The sequence below is a fragment of the Netta rufina genome (genome assembly GCF_964035555.1).
Source record: "Netta rufina genome assembly, chromosome: 28".
NCBI lineage: Eukaryota > Metazoa > Chordata > Aves > Anseriformes > Anatidae > Netta > Netta rufina.
Genome location: NC_140152.1, coordinates 2,712,657 through 2,730,216, shown reverse-complemented (window position 1 = coordinate 2,730,216; position 17,560 = coordinate 2,712,657). Strand labels below are relative to the sequence as shown.

General features: G+C 59.3%; 2 protein-coding genes across 2 annotated transcripts; both read left to right on the top strand.

Annotated features, from left to right (window-relative positions):
• The first annotated feature begins 1,526 nt into the window (after positions 1-1,526).
• EEF2 (eukaryotic translation elongation factor 2) lies at positions 1,527-9,899 on the top strand. The gene is made up of 15 exons (XM_084302580.1): positions 1,527-1,616; positions 2,353-2,567; positions 3,161-3,342; positions 3,428-3,639; positions 4,431-4,609; positions 4,993-5,098; positions 5,414-5,527; positions 5,733-5,871; positions 6,298-6,493; positions 6,718-6,976; positions 7,309-7,416; positions 7,873-8,226; positions 8,588-8,770; positions 8,860-8,992; positions 9,395-9,899. Exons 1-15 carry the CDS (start codon positions 1,614-1,616, stop codon positions 9,586-9,588), a joined length of 2,577 nt encoding a protein of 858 aa, XP_084158706.1. The 5' UTR covers positions 1,527-1,613; the 3' UTR covers positions 9,589-9,899.
• A 741-nt stretch (positions 9,900-10,640) lies between these two features.
• On the top strand, positions 10,641-16,196 carry DAPK3 (death associated protein kinase 3). The gene is made up of 8 exons (XM_084302496.1): positions 10,641-10,828; positions 12,139-12,499; positions 12,578-12,707; positions 13,054-13,102; positions 13,254-13,280; positions 13,382-13,534; positions 13,931-13,976; positions 14,255-16,196. Exons 1-8 carry the CDS (start codon positions 10,767-10,769, stop codon positions 14,795-14,797), a joined length of 1,371 nt encoding a protein of 456 aa, XP_084158622.1. The 5' UTR covers positions 10,641-10,766; the 3' UTR covers positions 14,798-16,196.
• Positions 16,197-17,560: the final 1,364 nt, after the last annotated feature.

The following is a 17,560-nucleotide window of genomic DNA, read 5'->3' as shown; positions in this document are numbered from 1 at the left end:
CCTTCCAGTCTGGCGAAAGCCAGCATTGGTGCTAAAAATTCAAACGGTTGCTATGGCAACTCCAACAGCTGATAACTCATCCTGTCACAGGGAAAGCACAGGACGCAGCCTCCCAGGGCCAAAGTGATCCTAAGCAGCTCCACCGCTGTCCTGCTGGGACCACGGTGGGCAGAGGGGCTGTTGGGCTGGGAATTTGGCTGCTGTGGCTGCCTGGCAGGGTGGCCTGGGGACAAAGTGGGATTCATGAAAGTTCTCTTCACGTCCTAGGTGATGGAGGGGGAGCGATAGTGTCCTATGATGCTATGGGGAAGGAAGAAAAAAGAAGCTAAACGTGTATGCTGCGGAGATGGTGATGTTCCACCGTGTGGAGTCCCTCTTTGCTTTGTCCATCTTTGTGGCCTCCTTTTAATTTGCTCCTAGCTCTGGTAATTCTGTTCACCGCACAACACCTTGGGTTCTCCGTACACTACAACAACACAGCAAGTGTGGGCAGCCTTCCTGTGCTGGGCTCGAAGGACTCCTCCTGCAAACACACGCAGGGTCATTCCCCACACCACACAGTCCCTGCCCCGGCCCTTTTTGGGGCAGGGATTGGGAATGGTGCAGCCAGTGGGAGCAGGGAGGTGACCAGCCCCTGTGCTCGGCTCTGGTGAGGCCACACCTTGAGTGCTGGGTTCGGTTTTGTGACCCTCACTACCAGAAGGACATCAAGGCCCTGGAAAGTGTCCAGAGAAGGGCTACGAGGCTGGGGGAGGGCCTGGGTCACGAGTCCTGTGAGGAGCGGCTGAGGGGCTAGGGTGGTGTGGGCTGGAGGAGGCTCAGGGGAGACCTCATTGCTCTCTGCAACTGCCTGGAAGGAAGGTGTGGGGGGCTGGGGGTCGGCCTCTGCTCACAGATAACAGTGACAGGACTAGAGAGAATGGCATCGAGTTGTGCCAGGGGAGGTTTAGGTTGGAAATGAGGCGACATTGCTGTCAGGGCATTGGGACGAGGCACCCAGGGAGGTGCTGGGGTCCCCATCCCTGGGGGTGTTCGAGGAGGGGCTGGACGTGGTGCTTGGGGACACGGCTCAGTGGGTGACACTGGTGGTAGGGTAGCACCAGATGATTTTGGTTTGGAGGCCTTTTTATTATTATTATTATTATTATTTACTGATCCTGGCGTTCTGTGACCGCGTTCCCCTCCCTCAGCCCCTCGGACCCAGCGCAGGGCCCCGCCCGGCGGCAGGGGGCGCTGCAGGCCTCCCCGCCCCCCCGAACCGATGGGGGCATGCGCAAAGCGCCACTGACAGGCCGGGGCTGGTAGGCGTGGCCTATAATAAAAGAGGCGTGGCGTGAGCTGAAAAGGGGCGTGGCCTCCTCATGGCCGGGGCTGGACCCTTCCCGCCCATAGAGTCGCGGGCAGCCGGGAGCGAGACAGGCGCGGCTGCGCATGCGCAGTGGGCACGCAGCGCGCAGGCTCCGCCCCCCGGCCGGCGCCGCCGTATAAAAGGGGGGCGGTTGACGTCAGCGCTCTCTTCCGCCCGCTCTGCGCTCGCCACCGAGACAGGGCCGCCGCTGCCGCCATTACCGCTCCCCCCCCCCGCCTCGCAGAATCCGCCGCCATCCGCCATCATGGTGAGCCCCCGCGCCCCGCCGCCGCTCGGGGGGGCCGGAGGGGACCTCGAGGCTCTTGCGGGACCGGGGATCGCTGCCCCGGGAGGGCCGGCGGCGGGGCAGGGGCCTGGCGCTGCGGGCAGGGCCTGTGCTGAGGGGTGGGGCTGGAGCCGGGGGGGGGGGGGAGGGGGGTGACTGGGGATGGGGGAGGGGAAGAGGGGGACAAGGAGGGGGAGGGGGTGGCTGTGGCAGCCCCTTGGGGGCCCTCCCGTGCTGGTGCCGGGTTGTGCAGAGCCTGGCCTGGCGGGGGGAGCGGCGGTGATGTGGCAGCGGAACGGGGCCGGGAGGCCACCGGGCGTTATGTAACGCTGCGGGCCCGGAGGGAGCAGCCTGGCGGGCTGTCAGCTGCCAGAAAGCCTTTTATGCAGGGTTTGTGTTCACCGAGGTTAAGGTTTTTCAGCACGTTTTGCCTCCAGGAGGGGTAGCGGGGTTTGTAGGGTGTGCTCGGGGTGTCGGCGGCTGCTGGGTGCCTGCAGCGCCAGCCTGGGCCTCGCTGTTCGCAGCGCTGGTGTCTGCAGTGCCCTTGGTGTTCCTCCTGCGGGGCGGCTCGTAGCGCTGGCTGCGCAGGCAGAATTGATGTCAGCAGGAGTAAACTTGGCAGTGCCAGGTATCGGCGTTGTCGGTTGGCCTTGCTAGAAAAAATAAAGCCTGCTTTTTTTTATACACGGCGTGTTTCTCCTTTCTCTCTTTCTTCAAGGTGAACTTCACAGTAGACCAGATACGGGCCATCATGGACAAAAAGGCCAACATCAGGAACATGTCCGTGATCGCCCACGTTGATCATGGCAAATCAACCCTGACTGACTCCCTGGTATGCAAAGCTGGTATCATCGCCTCTGCCCGCGCGGGGGAGACTCGTTTCACTGACACAAGAAAGGATGAGCAGGAACGGTGCATCACCATCAAATCAACGTGAGTTGTCCTTCTTCAGGCGCTTTAATGCTTCTACTGCGCATTCTGACCTTGGAGGTGCTTTGAATGCTAGGCTGTTTTTTTCTTGAGCTCAAAGAAGTCAGACATTCTCTGGTCATGCCATTCAGGAGCTTACCTCGTTCTCGTGAGAATTGCTTAAATGAAAGAGCAAGCATTGGGATTGGTGTTCACAGGAGCCCTGTGGTATGGAGGCTGTCTGGTGAGCTGCCACTGTTCTTAGGAGTGTCTCTGCCTGCAGACCAGGCTGTGTCACCATGAGTGGCTGAGGAGTCTGAAAGGGGATGGGAAGGGATTAGACATAGTAGAAGAAGCAGAAATACTTGTCTGAAAGTGCTCTTTTGGCATTTCCAATCGCCAGAAGGGGTTATGATTTCAGGAAAGCATAGGAAGCACAGTTTTTAGCTTCTGAGTATCTTCCATGTTGGCCTCCCAGGAACATGATTGAATAAATCCTGAAGCCCAAGTGCAGCTTCTTTGCAGGATGAAAGGCAGCTCCTAATTGCATGTTTGGTTCTAAGCACTGGGGAGTGGTAATGCATGGTTAGAAACTTCGAGTTTTTCTTTTATTTCAGAGCTATTTCTCTATTTTATGAGCTCTCTGAAAATGATTTGGCCTTCATCAAGCAGAGCAAGGATGGTTCTGGTTTTTTGATCAACCTGATTGACTCTCCTGGGCACGTGGATTTCTCTTCAGAGGTCACTGCTGCTCTTCGTGTCACTGACGGTGCCCTGGTTGTTGTCGACTGTGTCTCTGGTAAGGTTTCCTGTAGCCGTGTGTAACTGCAGTGTATTTTGGTCGAGTTTGAAAATAAGAGAGCTAATTTCCATGTGTTTGACAGGCGTGTGCGTGCAGACAGAGACTGTGCTGCGTCAGGCCATTGCTGAGAGGATCAAGCCTGTCCTGATGATGAACAAGATGGACCGAGCGCTGCTGGAGCTGCAGCTGGAGCCAGAAGAGCTGTACCAGACCTTCCAGCGCATCGTTGAAAATGTCAATGTCATCATCTCCACGTATGGGGAAGGAGAAAGCGGTCCCATGGGAAATATCATGGTAAGTGAGTGGCTGTGAACACTGCCTGCAAATTAAATCACTTGAGCAAAAGTAATCAGTTGTGGCCTTTCAGCAGTCCTCTGCTCTACCAAAGGGAGAAATGAGACTGGAATAATGAATGTACCCCTGCTACCCAGGCTTCACTGGTCTGGGGATCTGGGGATCTTTTGCTTGCTTTCCTTCAGAATCTTCTGTTAGTACAAGCCTTGAGGAAATGAATATCGTAAATCCAGGGAAGTATCTTCCCTCTGTAGGACTCCATGGCATCAGGTGATGCAAGATGTCTGGCTCCTGCTCAGCACCAGTTGTCTCCTGAGATTGCAGGGTAGTTGGAGTTTGTACCTCTGTCCTGTGCTCCCTGCTGGACTCCCAAGCAATGAGCAGGATTTCTGGCTGAGGGAACTGAGAAAACCTGTGTGCTTTGTTCCTGCTGAGCACTTGTGTGCACATTACAGGTGTTACACGCTGCTTATAAACCCCTGCTAAGGACAAGAGTCTTACTTGCATGCAAGTTAAGCAGATGCTGAGCTGCTTGAAGTGAAGAATAGTCAACTGAACTGGGAAGAACCGATCCAGTTCTGTGTTACAAAGCTAAAATGGGGCACGTGTGCCAGTCTGTGCCCCAGGCAGATGGTGGCAGTCACAAAAATGCTCAAGGGCTCTGTAGTTCCATCTTCCAACTCTGCTTGCTGGAGCCATACTGAGTGTGTTTGAGGCTGGCTGCTGGGACATTCCCTGTCTGTAACAGCTGTTGTTGTTCCTCAGTAACCCAACTGTTTGTTGCTTTTCAGATCGATCCAGTGCTTGGTACAGTTGGCTTTGGTTCTGGTCTGCACGGCTGGGCTTTCACTTTGAAACAATTTGCTGAAATGTATGTTGCAAAGTTTGCTGCCAAGGGTGACGCCCAGCTGAATCCATCTGAGCGTGCCAAGAAAGTAGAAGACATGATGAAGAAGCTGTGGGGAGATAGGTGAGCAGTTGGGGCTGACTTCGATTTCCAGGCCAGCTGCGTGCCTGTAACCTGCGGGCGCAGAAGATCAGTGAGGAGGGGAGGATGTGGTTGTGCCTGTTCATAGCCCTGTCTCAGTGACTTGGTCCTCGTGCTAGCTCTGGTTCAGAGATCTGTCTCCCATTAAATCTTTACAGGACAGGAAAGCCAGATAAATGGGGAGGGGATGGTGAGCTGGCAATGTGAGTGAATACATTTTGGCCAGCTCTGAAAGCCTGAGTGTGATTGGGAAAGTAGAGTTCTTACTCAGCAACTCTTTTCTCTGACCTGAGCTAAGCAGAAAAAGCCACAGCTCTGTGCCTGGACTGGGCATTGATGGCTGTCTGGCATAATTCTTTCTCCAGGTATTTTGATCCTGCCACTGGCAAGTTCAGCAAGTCTGCTACCGGCCCTGATGGAAAGAAACTGCCCAGGACGTTCTGCCAGCTCATCCTTGACCCCATCTTCAAGGTGTGTTTCTTAGTGCTCAGCCCTTGCTGGTGCCTTCAGCTCCTGGTTCTGCTGCAGTGCGTGATGATGGAAAATTTCTTCACTTTGACCTGACATGTTTGATTGAAGAAATTTGAGTATCTGACACAAGCCTAGCTCGTTACTAGCAGGCAGGGAAGCTGGTAGCAGATAAGGGGGAGACAAGTATGTGCCTATGTCTGTATGGATTTAATGGGGTGGATGGTCAGAACTCAGGTTCTGTAGGGTGTGTGGAGTTTGTGCTGCTGCTTCAGAGTGGGTCCTTAGAGGCATTCACGAATGTTGCTGCTGTTTTAGGTTTTCGATGCAATCATGAGCTTCAAGAAAGAGGAGGCAGCTAAACTGATTGAGAAACTGGACATCAAGCTTGACAGTGAAGATAAGGACAAGGAGGGCAAGCCCCTGCTGAAGGTGAGGTTGGTCTGAAACTGGTCTGAATCCTCCATGAGGAGAGGTCAGAAGTTGGGCTGATCCAGCTGTATGAACTTACTCAGCAGCTACAAATCCTGTTTGGGTTGCAAGGTGCTGACAGCTTAGAGGGGAGTGAGGAGGGGAAGGTTAACTGCTCTGCTTGGAACAATCTGCTTGAGTCTTACTCCTCTAATCTCTGCCGCAGGCCGTGATGAGGCGGTGGCTGCCTGCTGGAGATGCCCTGCTGCAGATGATCACCATCCACCTGCCTTCTCCTGTCACGGCCCAGAAGTACCGCTGCGAGCTGCTCTATGAGGGACCCCCCGATGATGAGGCTGCCATAGGTACGATGAGCCCTTCTTGTCCGTGAGGGATCTCTCCACGTAACTGCTCTGTGGTCTGACATGCCTGGGACTGTCTTGTTCTGTGTCCCCAGCTTAGTAGCTCCTCTAATTCTTGACCCCGTAGCTCTTCTAGCACGGATCAAACAGGCTTACGAGCTAGCACTTTACTCGGGAGGGCTGAGCTAGGTAAGTAACTGGAGAGAAGCCAGGGTGTATGCCAAAGGCTCAGGCTGAGCCTGTATTTGTTTAAAAGATCTATGGTAAAAGATCTCTTGGCAGTCTGATCTCTCACTGGTAGTGCTCGCCAACTGGATAGCAGGGAACAGGCGGGGGCACTGTTGGGTACAGTCTGATTAGGGGCCTGTGGGTGGTTATGCTGACTGCTGGAAATGTCACTGAATTAAATTGATTCTCTCCTCTTCCCAGGTATTAAGAACTGTGACCCCAAAGGCCCCCTGATGATGTACATCTCTAAAATGGTGCCAACCTCCGACAAGGGACGTTTCTACGCTTTTGGACGTGTTTTCTCTGGTCTCGTCTCAACTGGCTTGAAAGTCAGGATCATGGGGCCCAACTACACACCTGGCAAGAAGGAGGATCTGTACCTAAAGCCAATCCAAAGGTCAGTCCTGGCCGAGTACAATCACAACTGTGGTTCAGGTTTGTGGTTCTAGAACTAGAACTGTTTTGGGGCCGGTTCTAGAACTGTTTTGGGGCCGGTTCTTATGTCTGAGGCCATGAGAAAGGCTTGGCTGCTGATTTCAAGTCTGCTAGCACAGCTCTGGGATGCTGCCTTGTGGGACTTGGTCCTTCAAACCCAGGTGAAACAGCCTTCTCTTTCTTCAGGACCATTCTCATGATGGGCCGCTACGTCGAACCCATCGAGGACGTGCCTTGCGGAAACATTGTTGGTCTGGTTGGTGTCGACCAGTTCCTTGTGAAGACTGGAACCATTACCACCTTCGAGCACGCTCACAACATGAGAGTCATGAAGTTCAGCGTCAGCCCTGTCGTGCGCGTGGCTGTTGAAGCCAAGAACCCTGCCGACCTGCCCAAGCTAGTGGAAGGACTGAAGCGTCTCGCCAAGTCTGACCCTATGGTGCAGGTGAATGTCAGAGTTTGAGGTGCAGAACTCCTGGTCGTGCCTCTCAGTAGGCTTCTGGCTGAGGTTGTGTTGTTTTTGGCCTTTGTGGTTGCACTGGGCACACTGGCAGGGAAATGCCCTGAGCTGGGTGCTGATCCCAGCCCCACCAGAGTGGGGAGGAACGGAGCACTTCACCTTTGGGCTGGTGCTGAGTGAGTCATACTCAGACCAGTGGAAAGAGTTCCCAAAACTCGCCCCGATGGTCTCTGACTTTTGCTAAATGTTAGCGTTGTGTGTGCAGGAGCTTTCCTTGCGTTGCAGTCACTCACCTGCTGCATTCATGCTCTTTGCAGTGCATCATTGAGGAGTCTGGAGAGCACATCATTGCTGGAGCAGGGGAGCTGCACTTGGAAATCTGCCTGAAGGATCTGGAGGAGGACCACGCCTGCATTCCTATAAAGGTACAGCTGCTGCACGCAGCCTGGTGGGCTGAGGGGCTGCTAGGGCAGAATGACTCTGCAGCTTGGAGGCTCCTAACTGACAACACAGATGCAGCTGCCTGTCTCTGCAGCTCCTGCCACCGGGGAGCAAATCCCTGGGGTGCCAGTTACTGCAGTGGCAGTTCAAGCATTCCAGCTATGGTGGATGGAGCAGAGCGTGAGGCTCACACCACTCCTGATCTGATTTACTGCTGGCTGCTTAACACTGCATTTTGTTACACTGCCTGTAAAACAGCGTGGGTTGGGTGTTGTCCCTGCTGTAAGTGCATCTACACCAACTTGCAGCCAGTGGGGGCTCCTCTTGAAGTCCAAGCAGTCAGAGTTTGGTGCTAGCACTGCTCTGCCTTAGCGCTGGTGTGAGCTGCAGTTGGGTCGGTGTCTCACTGCTGTTCTCTGCTGTGCTGTTTGTCGCCACAGAAATCTGATCCTGTTGTGTCTTACCGTGAGACAGTCAGCGAGGAATCCAATGTGATGTGCCTTTCCAAGTCCCCCAACAAACACAACAGGCTGTACATGAAGGCCCGGCCCTTCCCCGACGGATTGGCTGAAGACATTGACAAGGGCGAGGTCTCTGCTCGCCAGGAGTTGAAACAGCGAGCTCGCTACCTGGCCGAGAAGTACGAGTGGGACGTCACCGAAGCCAGGAAGATCTGGTGCTTCGGTCCCGATGGCACTGGCCCCAACATCCTGACCGACATCACCAAGGGAGTGCAGTACCTGAACGAGATCAAGGACAGTGTGGTGGCCGGCTTCCAGTGGGCGACAAAGGAGGTAGGGGCCGTGCTTCTGGCGCTCAGCTTCTGGGGCCGACCGCTCCAGGGCGGCGGTGTGCTGAGTCCTGAAAAGCTGGTGCTGAGGTGAGCTTTGGAGATAACACACAAAGAAGCTAGTAAAAGGCTTCAGTGCTCTGAGAAGTTGTACTGATGAATTGGAGGTAGGAATAGCTGATTCTTTGGTAAGGAAGATAAAATGCGGAGTAGCTTCTTGGTGCTTGCTGCTGTAGGACCCACTCCCAAGGAACACCAGTAAGCTGAGACACCAGTAGATACCAGTAAGCTGAGGGAGCAGATAATGCCAGTATGGGCTGCCTTCTGCCCCCAGAGCTGCGTGACAGCCTGCTTCCCTTTCCCAGGGGGTCCTGTGTGAGGAGAACATGCGTGGTGTTCGCTTCGATGTGCACGATGTGACCCTGCACGCCGATGCCATCCACCGTGGAGGCGGGCAGATCATCCCCACTGCCAGGAGATGCCTCTACGCCTGCGTGCTTACTGCCCAGCCCAGGCTCATGGAGCCCATCTACCTTGTGGAAATCCAGGTAAGGAGAAAGCTCGGCCCAGAAGCTCCAAAGGGCCCGCGTGTGGCAAATTCAGGTGGGTATTTACAGTCCTGACCCCTCTCTTGCAGTGCCCAGAGCAGGTGGTTGGCGGCATCTACGGTGTGCTGAACAGGAAACGTGGCCACGTCTTCGAGGAGTCCCAGGTGGCCGGCACCCCCATGTTTGTGGTCAAGGCCTACCTGCCTGTCAACGAGTCCTTTGGTGAGTGGGGGGACTCTGGGAGCGTAGCAAGGGGGGTGCACGCGCTGACAGCCACAGGCGGGTAAATCCTAAATCCTGCTCTGGTAGGAGAACCTTGGTGTCCAGCTGCTCCTGACCTGGAGGTTGGGATGTAGGCTGCCAGGTGGGCAAGCTACCATCCTTGGAGGCTTGGGTGACCCCTTGGAGGCTTGGGTGCCCCTTTAGGGTCCTGTTGGAGGTTGTGGGTCACCAGCAGCACTCCTAAAGGGGACAAGGGGCAGCTGGAAGGTCACTGTAGCTGAGGAGTGGGACAAATTGGTGCTGTTGGACACCACGTGCACCACATCTGCCCTGTGGGAGAGGTGATGATGTGAAGCTGCAGGGAACCACCTCTCATCTCTCCATCTCTGCTCTCCCCTCCAGGTTTTACGGCTGACCTGAGGTCCAACACCGGTGGCCAGGCCTTCCCCCAGTGCGTGTTCGACCACTGGCAGATCCTGCCCGGGGACCCCTTCGACAGCGCCAGCCGTCCCTCCCAGGTGGTGGCCGAGACCCGCAAACGCAAAGGGCTGAAGGAGGGCATCCCCGCACTGGACAACTTCCTGGACAAGTTGTAAAAGCCACCCAGCTGCCCCAGCATCACTGTCACTGCTGTTGGACTCGGAGAAAAAGAAAACAAAACAAAACTAACTAGCGTAACACCACCAGTGCAGCAGGCAAATGGTAGACTGCAGTGACCATCTCTTTGCATTGTACTTAATCAGTTTCATAGCGATTTGAGACTTTCAACAAAAAAGCATTGATATTCAGCCTTATAGGTTTCTGTGTTGCACATGACTCATCTGGGGCCCCACTCGGTGCCATTGTAACTAAAACATTTCCACTTGATGCAACTAGAGTTGCCTGATTCCATATTTATTTGACTCGGGGGGTGAGGAGGAGCATCTCTGCTTTATTTTCGGAGGGTGTAGAGGAGCGGCTGGAGGCGGGGGAGCAGGGATGTGCTGAGCTCTTATTTCTTTAAGGGGGGGGACGGTGCCCAACTGAACGCGAACCGGGGGCGGCCAGGGGGGAGGAGGGGGCTGGCTCCTGCTAATGGCCTGCAGTGGGTTTTCAGGGAGGGGGTGTCCAGGGATTTCTGGTTGGGCAGAAACTAGAAGGCAAGGAGATCTCGTGCAGTGTGCTTGTCATCATGAACCATCAACCAATGTATTAGTGCCACTGGAAATAATAAATTTGATATGGTGATTGAAGAGGCGCGGGGGCTCCTGCTTGCTTCCCTCGGGGGGGGGGGGGATGCCTGCGGCCGTTTCTCCCGGTAGCAGCGGGCTCTGGCCCCCTGCCCGCCTGCTGCCGGCCTCCGGGAGGGGAGGAATAACGGGGAGAAGGGGGGGAAAATGCGGCTGGGGGGGGGGCCCGGGGGCTGCATTTCGCCGCCGCGCCGGGAGGGGGCCGGGGGCGGGTCTCGAACCCGCGGCCGGGCGGTGTTGGCCCCGCGGTGACGTCATCGCCCGGAGGGGGGCGTGGCCTGGCGAGGTGCGGCAGCCAATGGGAGGCGCGGGGGGGCGGGGCCTGCGCTGTGCTGGAATGCGGCGGCCCAGGTGGGGCCGGGCGGGGCGGGGCCGGGCCGGGAGGCGCTGAGGGGCGGGGGAGGGGAGGGGAGCGCCGGGACCCGGAGAGGGGGGGAGGGCACCGGGGGAGGCTCCGGGCCCGCGGGACGATCGCGGCCCCGGGTCCGCGCTCCAGGCGCTGAGCGGAGCCCTCGGCACGGCCGGGGAGCGGCGGCCCCGCGGCCATGTCCGGCTTCCGGCAGGAGAACGTGGAGGAGTTCTACGAGATGGGCGGGGAGCTCGGCAGGTACGGGGGGGGTGGGGGGTGGGGGGGCACGGGGAGGGCTGGCGTCATGGGGAGCGGTGACGTCATGGGGGTGGTGACGTCATGGGGAGTGCTTACGTTATGGGGAGTGGTGACGTCATGGGGAGTGGTGGTGTCATGGGGGGTGGTGACGTCATGGGGAGCGCCTACAGGGTGAGCCCTGAGGATGAGCTCTTCTGTCGCGACGAGCTCTTCTGTCAGGGGGCTCCTCGGTATGTCACGACAAGCCCCCGCGTCACGATGAGCTCTGACGTCAGAGCGAGATCGTAGTCGTGAGCAGCTCTTACGTCACGACGAGCTCTTATGTCATGATGAGCTCTGACATCAGAGTGAGCTCGTATGTCGTGACGAGCTCGTATGTCGTGACGAGTGCTTATGTCACGATGAATGCTTATATCAGAGTGAGCTCTTATGTCACGATGAGCTCCTGCATCAGAGCGAGCTCTTAGGGTGAGCTCTTACATCACGATGAACTCTTATTTCGGTGAGCTCGTACATCACAACGAGCTCTTACGTCACTGAGCTCTTTTATCACGACGAGCTCTTATGTCACGATAAGCTTTACATCACGACGAGCTCTCACACCACAGCTCTCTGCGGTGGCAGCACTTCCCCATTGCCTCTCCCCACACGCACTGGGCCGTGCCGTGCCGGCCCCGCTCCGGGCCTTATAGGGCCTTATAGGGCCTCTCGGGTGAGCGGGGCCGGGCTGAGCAGCGTGGGGCCGCGGGGCTGTGCCCCCCTCCTGGCCTCTGTGGGGCTGCGGGGGCCCGGGGGTGCCGTGAGGGACGGGTGCCAGCAGCGTCCCCATCCCCGTGGGCAGATTTCAGCCTCCCGAGCGGTGAGCACCGAGCTCGGGAGTGGCCGTGTGCCGGGGAGCAGGGGTGGAGGCCACGATTATGGCCCGGCCGGGGGCTGAGCGGCTCGCGGTGGCATCTACAGCTGGGGACGAGGTGGCAGCCGCCGTGTCCTCGGGAGGAATTTCCTTCCTGCGTCCCACGCAGCGCCGCTCCGCGGGGGCTGCTTGGAACGCCGGCTCCAGCTGAGCCGCTTGGCTCACGCCTGCCCCGGGGTGGGTTTTTTTCTCCTCCTGGCTCTGCCGTAGGGATTTCAGCGCCCCCAGTCCCGTCCTACAGCTGGAGGAGGAGTGCAGGGAGCGGGTGGGTTGTGTCAGATCCTCACGGGAGGACCCCGGTTCCAGAGAAGCCTGGGGGAGCTGCGCATCCTCCTGCACCAGTGGGCACGGCGCGGGGTGTCCTGTCCTCACCTTGCCCCCTCCCCGCCTCCCCCAGCGGCCAGTTTGCCATCGTGCGGAAGTGTCGGGAGAGGAAAACGGGCCTGGAGTACGCGGCCAAGTTCATCAAGAAGCGGCGGCTCTCGTCCAGCCGGCGCGGCGTGAGCCGGGAGGAGATCGAGAGGGAGGTGGACATCCTGCGGGAGATCCAGCACCCCAACATCATCACGCTGCACGACATCTTTGAGAACAAAACGGACGTGGTGCTGATCCTGGAGCTGGTCTCGGGGGGCGAGCTCTTCGACTTCCTGGCCGAGAAGGAGTCCCTGACGGAGGAGGAGGCCACCCAGTTCCTCAAGCAGATCCTGGACGGGGTGCACTACCTGCACTCCAAGCGCATCGCCCACTTCGACTTGAAGGTGAGGCCTGGCCCGTGTGAGGACCTCGTGTCCCGTGTCTGGGGGGGGGCTGTAAATGCTGCTCCTCTCCCTCTGCAGCCGGAGAACATCATGCTGCTGGACAAGAACGTGCCAAACCCTCGCATCAAACTCATCGACTTCGGGATCGCCCACAAGATCGAAGCTGGGAACGAGTTCAAGAACATCTTCGGGACCCCGGAGTTTGTGGGTGAGGCCGGGCAGGCGTTGGTTTTGGGGGGGGGTCCCCAGCCAAGCATGCAGCAACATCCCTGCTCCTTCCCTCTCCCACCATCTCCAAGATTTTTCCTCTCGTGCCTTTAAGCAGCGATGAGCTCAGTGTCCGAGCTGCGGCCCCGGGGTGGGCAGAGCAGCCAGATTCCTCAGTCCTGCCATCCTCGGGCACCCTAAGATTTGGGGGCCGAGCTGCGCACCCCACGTGTCTCCCCAAAAGCTCTGGAGGAAGTGGCCGGGCGGGGGATGAATGCCTCGACGGGGACAGATGGAATATTTTCTCCCCAGAATAAATCTCTTCCCTCCCTTCTTTCCTTCCAAAGCTCCGGAAATTGTGAACTACGAACCCCTGGGGCTGGAGGCGGACATGTGGTGAGTGCTCTGCAGGCGGGTGCCGCGTGCCAGCCCCGCTGCCAGCCCCGTGCGCTGCTCGGAGAGGAGCCGGGGCAGGGCAGGACGAGGCCCACTCGGTGCATAGGGAAGGGACCTGCGGGGCTTTGACCTCGTTTCCTCTCTTTTCCAGGAGCATCGGTGTCATCACGTACATCCTGTGAGTATCGGGGTGCCGCAAGGGCAGGGATCGGGACCGCGGTGTCCCTGCCCCGTGCTCTGTCTCCTGCCTTGGGGTGCGACCAGCCGCTCTCGCCGCAGGTTGAGCGGGGCCTCGCCCTTCCTGGGGGAGACGAAGCAAGAGACCTTGACCAACATATCGGCCGTCAACTACGACTTCGACGAGGAGTACTTCAGCAACACCAGCGAGCTGGCCAAGGACTTCATCCGACGCCTGCTGGTCAAGGACCCCAAGTGAGCGGCCGGGAGCAGACGGGGATTAACCAGGGGAGGGGATGGTCCCCGGGTGCAGGCAGCCCCACACCTGCCCTCCTCCCCTCCACGTTAGGGTTTCTCTCTGAGCCTGCCGCGCTGCCTGACGCCACCTCTGGCTGTGCTGCTGAGCTGGTTTAAAATCCCATTTATTCCCCCATTCCTCCCCCTTTGCTCTTTGTTGTCTGCTGGTTGTAGGATTCACAGTGTCTTCCCCGTGTCAGCGTGGGGTGGATTTTGCCAGAATCGTGGTGTCTCTGGGAGCACCCGGTGGCTGCAGCAGCTTAGGAGGGAATTGGGCCCATAAGAAGTGGTGAACCAAGGGCTCAACCACGCGTTGGGGCAGTTCCTCTGATCGCAGCTTTGCTGTCGTTGCAGGAAGCGGATGACGATAGCTCAAAGCCTGGAGCACCCCTGGATCAAGGTAGGAAGTTACCGGTGTCTTTTGGGTGTCAAGCTTCCCGGAGGTCAGGGGGTGGAGGTTTTGGATTAAGGTCTGAAGTTAGTGGTGCCTTCTGGGTGTCCGACTTGCAGGAGGTCAGGGGGTGGAGGTCTGTGTGCCCGCAGCTCTCGGCGGCTCCTCCAGCCCTGCCGGGGCCGGTTTGGCTCTGCTGCAGCGCTGGTGGGTGTGGAGGAAGAGGCAGGAGGTCCCGTTCCTGCTGTCCTGGCCGTGCCCCACGCCGTGGCTGTCCCTCTCCCCAGGTGATCAAGAGGAGGAACGTCCGCAATGAGGACAACGGCAAGAAGCCCGAGCGCCGCCGGCTGAAGACGACGCGCCTGAAGGAGTACACCATCAAGTCGCACTCCAGCATGCCGCCCAACAACACGTACATCAACTTCGAGCGCTTCTCCAAGGTCATGGAGGAGGTGGCTGCGGCCGAGGAGAGCCTCCGAGAGCTGGAGAGGAACAAGAAGTCCTACCAGGAGGACATCGAGGCTCTGCTGTCCATCTACGAGGAGAAGGAGTCGTGGTACAAGGAGGAGAACGAGAGCATCAGCCAGGACCTCCGCCAGATCCGCCAGGAGCTGCAGAAGACGGAGGCGCTGAAGAAGCAGACGCAAGAGGAGACCAAGAGCGTGCTGCAGGCGGCCAACGGCCTCAAGAGGCGCTACCGAAAGCTGGAGAACCACTACGAGGCGCTGGCCAAGCAGGTGGCCTCCGAGATGAAGTTCGTGCAGGAGCTGGTGTGGTCCATCGAGCGTGAGAAGCTGCAGAGCGGCGAGGGGGACGGCAGCATCCGCTAGCCCACCCCGGCGGGTCGAGGGGAGCCCCCAGGGCCCGCGGGGAGGGCCGCTGCCCCCCCCCAGTCGAGCTTTTGCTTGTTTGCCCAGAGCAGGAGGAGATTGCAGCAGCTTTTATAGCGTAGGAGCGAGGCTCCCGGAGGAGCACGGGTCCGGCGAGCTCAGCCTGGCTGCCCCCGGGGGGTTTGGCATCCCTCCGCGCAGGAGGCAGCGCTGAAGGAGCCTCGGTGGCTCTGCCCCTTGCTTGCCCAAGGGGCCGATCCAGCGAGAGCCTTCGGTGGCTGTCCCTGATGTCTCTTAGCTTCAATTTTTTTCCCCCTTTTTCCCCCCGGCTGCCTCAACCTGGGTCTGTCCACGCTCAGACGTCGGGCAGCGATGGGGGACTTGTGGGACCACAGCAAAGGGATCCCGAGCGGGCTCTGACAAACTGCTGGGCCCAGGGCTGGCACGCAGGCAGCTTGCATGTCCCGGGAGACCTCTGCCCTGAGGGGCTCGAGGATCCCAGCTTGTGCTCGCCTGGCTTTTGGCTTTCTGTCTGCGGCTCTCGCTTTGCTTGCTGTCTGCATGCTCCCCGTGCTTGAGCTGGGTGCTCCCTGTGCTGCCACTGGAGCTGGGGACCACTGCTCTCCTCTGGGACCCCTGGGACTCCCTGGGGTCCGGCCTTTGTCTTCTCGGAGCCCCAAACCCTTTGGGGCTCCTTCTCTCCGTGCCTCCAGAGGCTGCTGTTGCCTCTCTGCTTTGCTTTCCTGGGTGCTGGGCACCAGATCGGCCTGTGGAGGCGGTGAGCTCCTCACGGGGCCTTTGTGGGGCTGCGCTCCCCTCCGGCACCGAGCTCGTCCTTGTCCCCGTCCTCCCGTCGGTCCCTCGGGAGCTGTGGCATTGTCCCCTGGCTCCTGGGGTCTTTTTGGGGTGGCATCAGAGCTCTCCCAGCAGCTCGTCCTTCGCAACCCCCAGCCGCTGGTGCTCGCTCTTCCTCCCTGGGGTCTCTGGCTCTGTCCTCAGCGCCTGGAGCCTCGTGCTTTGTCCAAGCGCGGGGGGGAATTGGCCGACCTCTGCTTGGGTCGGGCTCTTCCCCCCTTTTCTTGTGCCTTTTCCCAAGACCTCCGTGGCCTGGGCTGGCCTGCGCAGGCCCCCGAGTTGCCGGGAAGGTTCCCGGCTCCACGTGGCCTTCTCGCCTGTTCCTTTGCTCCCGGCAGCATCTGGTGTGACGTCCCAGGGACTGCAGTGCCCGAAGGGAAAAACATCCCAGAAGTGGCTTTTTCCCAGATGCTGTCCCCACTCGTCACTGCTCCTTTGGGGGGAGGCAGGCCCCGGGCTGCTTGCAGCTCCCTCAGCTTTTGAACCTGGGCACCAGGCAGCACCCTCTGCCCCCTTTTAGCCAAATAAAGATTTCTGTACCCTGGCCCATGCTCTAGGGGGGTTTGAGGGGGTGGGGAGGGGGTGTCTGTGAATTAGGGAGGGTCCCACGGAGTGGGGAAGGTCAGGGGAGTTTGGGGGGAGTCCCTGCCCTTTTTCCCAGGATCCTCCCTAATGGGGTCGGGGGAGCGAGGTCCCGAGGGGCTGCGGGGGCCGGGGCTGGGTTTCTGCCAGGACCATCGAGGGGGATCCGGCTGCCCACGCTCTGCACAGAGGGAGCCAAGACGAGGCTGAATTTGATCTGGGGGAATCACCGGCCAAATCCTCCTCCGAGCGGGTGCCGGGCATCCCTCTGGCTCCGAGCACCGTGGCGCAGGGGCAGCGGGGTCCGAATCCGGCCACGTTTGGCCAGGACTGAGCCCAAACCCCAAGGGCTTGGGGCAGGGGGGGGACCCACTGACCCCATTGCCGGGGCCACCCGAGGCTCCCCTGGGCACGAGAGGGACGCGAGCAGGCCGTGGGGACACGCCACGTGCCCCCGCTGACGTGCCTGCGGGGTGTCAGTTTCATCCCAGCTCGCGGGGCATGCGGATGGGGGATAATTTTAGTCAGCCCCCCCCTTTGCAGCCAACGCGCTGGCATCCAGGGCCCGAGGGCGACAGCGTGACCCCATGGGGGCTCGGGCAGGAGCAGTGCCACGGCCCCCCGGGGATGGGGGGGATTGGGGTGCACGGGGATGGGGGCGGTGGGGTCTGGCTGTGGGGCTGCTGCCGGCCCCGTCCCTTGGGAGCAGGTTGGGGTGGGGGGCTCGGTGGCCCCGGTGGTGCTCAGCACCCTTGGGTGCGGCCTGCAGCTGGGGGCCAGGCCCTGGCTGTCCCCACAGGTCCCCCAGAGCCTGGCTGCGGTCCCCCTCCTCGGGAAAGGTGATGCCGTGGTGGCTTTGGGGTCTGACGGGGGAAATTCAGCTCCAGGGACAAGAGCCCAGAAAAACCAGGCTGGGGGGGCTGGAATGTGGGCACCGATACTGGTGGCACTGGGCCATGGTCACTGGTACCAGTGCTGCCGGCCCAGTTAGCCCCGTGGGGGCTGCTGTTGGGGTGCCATTTATTAGGGTTACAGCTGTCCCCCCACAGCCCCTTGTCCTTACAGGTGTGACAACGGGGACAGGGCCCCCTCTGCGCCCCCCAGCTCTGAGGCAGGAGTTGGGGGCTGCCACCAGGCCAAACCAACCCCATTCCCCCCGGCCGCCCCCGTGTGCTGGGCTGGTGGCTGGGAAGCAGCACAAAACCCACTTTCTGCCCAGTTTATCTTTCAATCGAGGGGTTTTGGGGTCCCCCCGGGGCAGAGGGGTGGCCCACGGCCTGCTCGCAGCAGGGCCGGAGCCGGGGAGCTGCCAAGCAGCGGCTGCCC

Excerpts from the sequence above, each read along its gene's own strand:
- EEF2 (XM_084302580.1), top strand. Across the intron at positions 2,568-3,160 it reads TGCATCACCATCAAATCAAC|AGCTATTTCTCTATTTTATG; the intron begins GTGAGTTGTCCT and ends CTTTTATTTCAG. Across the intron at positions 5,099-5,413 it reads TCCTTGACCCCATCTTCAAG|GTTTTCGATGCAATCATGAG; the intron begins GTGTGTTTCTTA and ends CTGCTGTTTTAG.
- DAPK3 (XM_084302496.1), top strand. The coding sequence starts at position 10,767 with ATGTCCGGCTTCCGGCAGGAGAACGTGGAGGAGTTCTACGAGATGGGC. Across the intron at positions 12,500-12,577 it reads TCGCCCACTTCGACTTGAAG|CCGGAGAACATCATGCTGCT; the intron begins GTGAGGCCTGGC and ends CTCCCTCTGCAG. Across the intron at positions 13,977-14,254 it reads TGGAGCACCCCTGGATCAAG|GTGATCAAGAGGAGGAACGT; the intron begins GTAGGAAGTTAC and ends CCCTCTCCCCAG.